Raw genomic sequence first — 7,494 nt, 5'->3', positions numbered from 1 at the left:
GCTCTTCCCATTTCTCAGAAACTCTTTTCTTTCTTCTCGCATACACAAACAAAACGCCTTATCTTATTTATTTATCTATTATCTATCGTGAATTCAAAATCAAGGGTGCTAAATTTTTTGGAAGCGCTTTCGTGTTTAACGTAATTCCAAAAATTTGAAGAACAGGGAATGGGCCCATGATTATTATGTCAATGAATGTTGCATTTACTTTAATACCCTTTGAATGAGATCATCTGCGTGTAGTTTTAGTTTATCCCATGGATGGGTTTCACGTGGACGTTTCATCTTGTTATGCATGAGTCCAATGGAATTTTATTGGAAATTTTTTTTAATAATGAAATTTTATTTATTTTATTTATTTTATTTAGACAAAAGGAATTTTATTTATTTTAAACTTCTAAAAAATGTACTGACATTACATTAATCAACTCCAAGTGAAACTCAATTTAAATATCTTGAAGGGAGAGCTCCGGTTTGAGTTTTGTAAATAAAAAATAATATAATTTAATGATAAAATTCCACCAAAGGTAATTTTACGTTTTCTGATAGAGATTTTTAATCAATTAAATTGATAGATATTTTACACTAATAATATAATTATAAAAAACTTCTAAAAAGTATTAATTTTAAAAAATTTAAATACATTTTTAATTATATACATACAACAAATTTTGATTCTATCTCTAAAAAAAATTCATTTTATATAGTAACATTATTTATTTTTTAACGGGGATGTCTCTAATGCCTATAATGGTCTAAGTAATACCTATTGAATGATTTTTTTTTTTGTGAAATTGTTGAAATATTTTATTATTTAATTATATTTCAATATTATTATGTAGATAAATATTTTTATATTACTTATATTAGCTATCTAATTATTAATTAGTGACCTTAATTGATTAATGATAAAATTAAGTAATAAGACTTGTTAGATTTCTATTTTGATAGTTAATTAATTTTTTAATTAATTGATATTGGCTCAAATATAGATTTTTTTTAAGTATATTTTTTTAAAAAAACATACCAAAAGATTTTTTTTTTTTTAATTTCAATAGAAGGTCGCATCTCCATGATGCAACCATAGACTTACAAGTTTTTTTTCTTCTTATTTTTTATAATTATAATATTATTTATTTAATAAAATAAAAATAACTATAATATTTTAAAAAACAAAATATTATTAATTAATTAAATAATAGAATAAAATTGTATTAATAATAATAATAATAAAGTAAATTATATTAATAAAATTAAATTAATTAAATTGAACAAGCAAAATATATTAAATTAAAGAAAAAAATAAATCAAATTCAAATTTTATTATTATTATTTTTATTAATTTTTATTTATTAGATTCAGGAAAAGAAAAATAGGAGAAAGTTGTTATATGTTTTGGCACATCTATTTAACAGATTTTTTTCTTCAATACAATATAATGTGTTTTATTTTATTTTATTAATGGTATTTTGATTTTTTAAATGTTTGAATTATTTTTAATTTATTAAATAGAAAATAACTCAATAGTTAACAAAATGATATTAAGTGTTAATTTAACTGCAAAATAGGATTGGGTTGTCAAAATATTATAACATATGTTATTTATTTAAGCACATCTACCCAAATATCAAACGCCATATTTTGTTTGATTTTATTATTAAAATTTTATATTTTTTTAAAATAATTTTATTATTATTTTTAATTAAATTAACAATATTTTATTATTATTATTTAATTTTTTTTGTTTACTAGATCAAAATAAAAGTAGGAGAGAGTTGTTAAAAAAATAAGTTGTTATTTTATTGAAAAAATATTCGGAATAAAAATAGGATGATGGAGTTGTTAAGAAAATACGTTGTTATTTTATCGGCAAATATTATAAACACATTATTTGTTTTGGTACATTTAGTCAACCATTTAATGTTTTTTTTTTCAATTTAATGTATTTTATTTTATTAATAGTATTTTGATTTTTTAAATAAATTAAAAATAATTAAAAAATCAAAATACTATAATGAAAATAAAATAAAATATATTAAATTAAAGAGAAAAAAATGTGGTTAAATGTCAAAACAAACGACTTATTATATTAAAACAATTTTCTTCTATTTTTTTTACTGAATATAATAAATAAAAATGAATAATAATACTAAGATTTGAGTTTGATGTATTTTTTTTTCAATTTGTGGTATTTTTTTCTTTAATTTAATGTATTTTTTTTGTTCAATTTTATTTATTTTATTTTATTAATATAATTTACTTTATTATTATTATTAATATATTTTATTTATTTATTTATTAATAATATTTTATTTTTTAAAATATTATAATTATTTTTGTTTTATTAAATAAATAATTTTGTAGCTGTAAACATGAGAAGAAAAAAAAAATTGTGCACCTAGTACATGGTCGCATCCTAGGATGCGACCTTCTATTGACCTCGGATGCGACCTTTTATTGAAATTATAAATAAATAAATAAAGTCTTCATGATGTTGCAGGTCGGGAGTGCGATCATATACTAGTGCTAAAAAGTATGACAGTTTGATATTATTTTTTTACAGTATGGCAATTTAGTATTTTTTTTAAAGGATATATATATATATATATATATATATCCTCAAATATGAGTGAATGTCATTAACAATCTATTTCGAAATAATAAGAAATATAATTGATCAATACCCTACATATACACTATAGTCTCTAATATATTTGAAAGAGTGCATATGAATAGTGTCCAAGACATAAAGAGTCTAAGTTGAGGAAGAAACACAAACAAATGGGTGATCTTTATTTATCTCTCTTTTCATGTATTTCAAGATTTCTGCAGAGAAGTAATCAACCCATAAATATAAACATTCTTAATATATTTGATAAATCAACGTGTTGTAGATCATAAAGTTTTTCATATTTTGTGTTTGTTCTTGATATTCATAGCATATTTATTTGGATATTTAGTTTCTATAATATAGTATATGTTAAAGTATCTCTTGTATGTAATGACAGAGCTAGAAATTAATATTTGAAGAGACATTGACCAAAACTTTAATATTTATATAAAATTAAAGAGTTATTTTAGTTTCTTAAATGTATGAGAAGTGTCACTATAGTCTTGTTTGTATTGAAACTAAACACATCATCAATTCCCTCTTTGGTTAGTAAATGTATGGACCAAATTGATTAATACAAAATACTTTTGAGAACTAAACTAACTAATGAAAGACACATTCAAAAATAAAAATAGACTTATAAAATTCACATTTAATTATTTTTATGCAAAAATAAATTAATGATCAACTAATCATAAAGCAATAAAATAATTGATTATATATATCTAAAATAAATTATGAAATTTGAGGGGCTTCTCTCCCTCCATATGATTCATTAGTAAGTTAATTTCAATAAGTGATATCAGAGTGATTCTTGATGATTGATTTATTGAAATATATAGTGATTTATACTTCGAGTCATCTTGAATTTGGTTCTCCCTATTTTCTGCATGAATCTCTTTTTTGAATATTGAGGCATTTGATTATTTTATTTATTTGACGTTTATTTGAAAAATTGAGAACCGTGAAAGAAACAACTTTGATAGTTGTTACATGTTGCTTGTGCTTTTAAATTTGGAATAAGTTTCAACTGACATATATGCGTGGAATGGATAGGTCAATTACAAAAACAATAAAAAGAAAAGTTAGTAATGAATTTTTAGAATAAGTTTCAACTGACATATATGCGTGGAATGGATAGGTCAATTACAAAAACAATAAAAAGAAAAGTTAGTAATGAATTTTTGGAATAAGTTTCAACTGGCATATATGCGTGCAATGGATAGGTCAATTACAAAAACAATAAAAATAAAAGTTAGTTATGAATTTTATTTGAATTAATAGTGTTTTTGATTCGTGTAATATATATTTAATTTAGTTTTAATTTTTATAAAATTTTATTTTTAATTTAATTCTTGTAAGTTTATATTTTTTTTTTTTAATTTTAGTCTTTGACGGTAATTATTCATAAAAAATGATTGTGATAAAATGACGTGGTAAACAAAATATTTTTTTTTATTATTTTTTAATGATTTGTTAATTTTTATTATTAGACTCTTTATTTATTTTTTATTTAATAATAATTTATAAACAAAAATAAAATAGAAACACTTCAACCTTTTCCTCTTCTTGCTCAACTCACCTCACCATCACCGTTTTTTCCTCAAGTTTATTCTTACCTCCTCCTCAACCACAACCCCATTTGATTATTTAATTAAAATAATTATCATATATTTAATTAGAAGCTAATTTTTACCAAGTTAAATTGAATTATAGAGACTTAAGGTTCATGAAAAATTACTGAGTTTTTTTTTTTACTAAATTACTAAGTTAGATTATGCGTAGTTGGTTGTGTAAGTGAGGGGTGAAAGAGATGAGATGGGGTTGTGTTATATCCAACTTTGAAATGTTTTGAATTTGAGTTTGGATGTTATGGATTTGAATGATACTGGGTTTGATGAATTTTTTTGAGTTTTTAGATTAGGGAAATGATCAATTTCTGGGTTTGAGGTTGAATTTATGGGTTTTGGATTGAATTTCTGTATTTTATTTTTATTTATAAATGAAAGCTTAAATATGTAGATACATTTGTGGCTTGAAACATTGTTGCAACTAATTGCTTTTAGAAATAATCTTTACTTTGTATAATGTCAATCCATACTGTCGAAATTAAATGATTTCTTTTATGTTACTATAAATTAAATAGAAACATCCAAATATGCATCGGATACTTATTGTCCAAGAAAAAAAGAAAGCTTATATACATTTTTTATAATTTTTTAATTAAATAAAATATTTTAATGCATGATCAACTTCTAATTAAATATTTGTTCTAAGGATTTAGGAGATGGCATTGGGTTCACGAGGATCGAGGTAGTAGAGGTAAGGATAAGGTTGATGAAGAATTGGTGATGTAGGGTGAGTTGAGTAGGAGAGGGGAAGAAGATAAAGAAGGCGAAATGTTTTTATTTTAATTTTGTTTATAAATTATTATTAAATAAAAAATTAATGATGAGTCAAAAAAAATAAAAATCCACACATCATTAGAAAATAACAAAAAAGTGTTTTGTTTGTCACTTTGTCACAATCGTTTTTTTATAAATAAACACTAAGGGTTAAAAGTGAAGAAATTTAAAATTACAAGAATTAAATTAAAAAATAAAATTTTAGAGGTACTAAAATTGAATTAAACTCATATAATAGAAATCAAAAATACTATTAACCCGTTTTATTTTTATTTATAAATTTAAAATAAAATTCAAACATGTAAAATAAACACATTTCTATAAAATTATCTATTTCACGTTTTGAAACACTTGTTTCTATATTACATTAAAAGTGACATTTATTTATTGACTTTAATAATTAATTATTAATTTCTTCAAACTTCTTTTACGAAGTCACCCTTAAAACAACAACGTATAGTTGTCAAATTAGTAAATATATAATGGTTTAGTATTTTGCTCAAACTCCTTCTTAACACCTCCATATTAAAAGATGATTAATTTGTTGAAAACTAGACATTCCAAATTTTTTTCAACGAGTAATCGTTTGTTCAAATCAAATATTGTTTGATATTTTATTAAAATTATTGATATTGTCATACTAGTGTTGAAAAATTCCGAGTCCTGTCAAATTAGCTCAACAAAATTTAGTGTTAAACTATTGTGATTGAATTACTAAAGCGTTTACACTAATAGAGTCATGATTATTTAAAGATTGACAATCACCGACCCTTACTTTCGTACCTCAACTCTTCACTTTTCCCACATTCTTTTGTTAAAAAAAATCACATCACATCACATATTGTATGTGATTATGATTATTAAAAAACATGAATATTACTCAAATATTGACCTACAAAGTTATGTGATTATTTCACATATTGTATATAGTAATTTAGTTATATTTATAAATTTAATTGTGATTGAAATTCTAAAATATTTACACTAATAGAGTCATGGTCATTTGAATATTAACAAACACTCACACTTATATTCGTCTACCTCAACTCTTCATTCTTCTTATATTATTTTCCTTAAAAAAAATCACATCACATATTATATATGATTATGATTATAAGAAACATGAATATTATTCAAATGTTGACATACAAATTTATGAGATTATTCCATATATTGTATATAGTAATCTATTAATATTTAAAAATTTAATTGGATTTGTAGAGGATGACCATATTGTATATAGTAATCTATTAATATTTAATGATTTAATTGGATTTGTAGAGGAAGACAATGACTATGTTCTTCAAGAAAAAAATTTAAAAAATACCAATACTAATAGTATATAACTGTCAAAAGAAGGAATCATATCATAAAGAGAGTGTGTCAATAGAAAATAGATGAGTTGCAAAAGTATTGTCTAACTATGATGTAAAATATATATATATATATATAATGGACAAATGAAAATAAATATCAAGATAACAAAAAAATTTAATATATATATGTAGATTACTTTTACATTGTTGTATATAAAAAATAAAATAAAAAACAAATTTACTTTACCAATAATCGTCAGAACCGTTCTCTATTCCTATCTAATACAATAGTTTTTTAGTCCCGAATTTGCGGCTTTGCCACGTATATAAAATAATGTTTTGCAAAAAAAAAAAAAGTACACATGTAGAGAGAAAATTTTCTTCACAGTAAGCTTTAACACTTTACACAATTGTAAAAAAGACTGATCATATATTTTACCTCAATATACTAATGTTATTGGTATCTATCGCGTCCGGTTTGTCCGCGAAAAAAAAAGAGTCGCTACTAATTTTATTTTTATTAAAGGAAAAATTGGATAAAACCTAAAATAACATTTTTGAATCAAAAATTTGGATTTGGGAGTCGATTACGAGTAGGAAAATATTATCGCCCTACAACGTCCGTTAAAACGGTTACCCTATAATTAATTATATACAAACTATTTATTTATTTATTTATTTTTACCCCAAAAAGAATAATAAAAAATTAAATTATTTACATTAATGAAAGAAAAAAAAAATTGTTTTACTAATTTAGTTTGACAAGGGAAAGACCTTGCTCCTACGTATCCCCAGGTGCAATAGGGAAATCAAAACTCACGTAGTTCTTAAGTAGAAAATATTTATGTGTTGACCGATTTTATTATTATTTTTATTTATATATGTATCAAAAAATAAAAATAAAAATGTAATAATAGTAATAGTGATGATAATAATAATAATAATATTTATTCATAGATTATATCTTCTATATTTGTTTTAAAGTAAAGAAAAAAAATTAATTCTTCTTTTAAAAAAAATAACGTAATGTGGCGGTATGTGAACGAGACAGATGGACACGACGGTGAAATAATCTATTAAATTATTTGCTCGTACGTTGTCGGATATGTCGCGACTCAAAGGCCACCCACGATTGAGAGTGAGTAATATGGTGCGGCGAGCG

The 7,494-nt window shown here is 22.6% G+C and overlaps 1 protein-coding gene across 1 annotated transcript in view; it reads right to left on the bottom strand.

The window, feature by feature from the left end:
- The window catches only part of LOC101503692 (monodehydroascorbate reductase 4, peroxisomal), a 5,335-nt gene extending 5,179 nt beyond the window's left edge, over nt 1-156 (bottom strand). The window contains exon 1 of the mRNA XM_004491677.4: nt 7-156. Within this exon, the coding sequence (XP_004491734.1) occupies nt 7-11 (5 nt within the window). The 5' untranslated portion in view covers nt 12-156. The remainder of the gene's footprint in view (nt 1-6) is intronic.
- Between the last annotated feature and the right edge of the window lie 7,338 nt (nt 157-7,494).

The sequence above is a fragment of the Cicer arietinum genome, chromosome 3 (assembly GCF_000331145.2).
Source record: "Cicer arietinum cultivar CDC Frontier isolate Library 1 chromosome 3, Cicar.CDCFrontier_v2.0, whole genome shotgun sequence".
In the NCBI taxonomy this organism is placed as follows: Eukaryota; Viridiplantae; Streptophyta; class Magnoliopsida; order Fabales; family Fabaceae; genus Cicer; species Cicer arietinum.
This window is presented reverse-complemented; position numbering and strand designations above follow the sequence as displayed.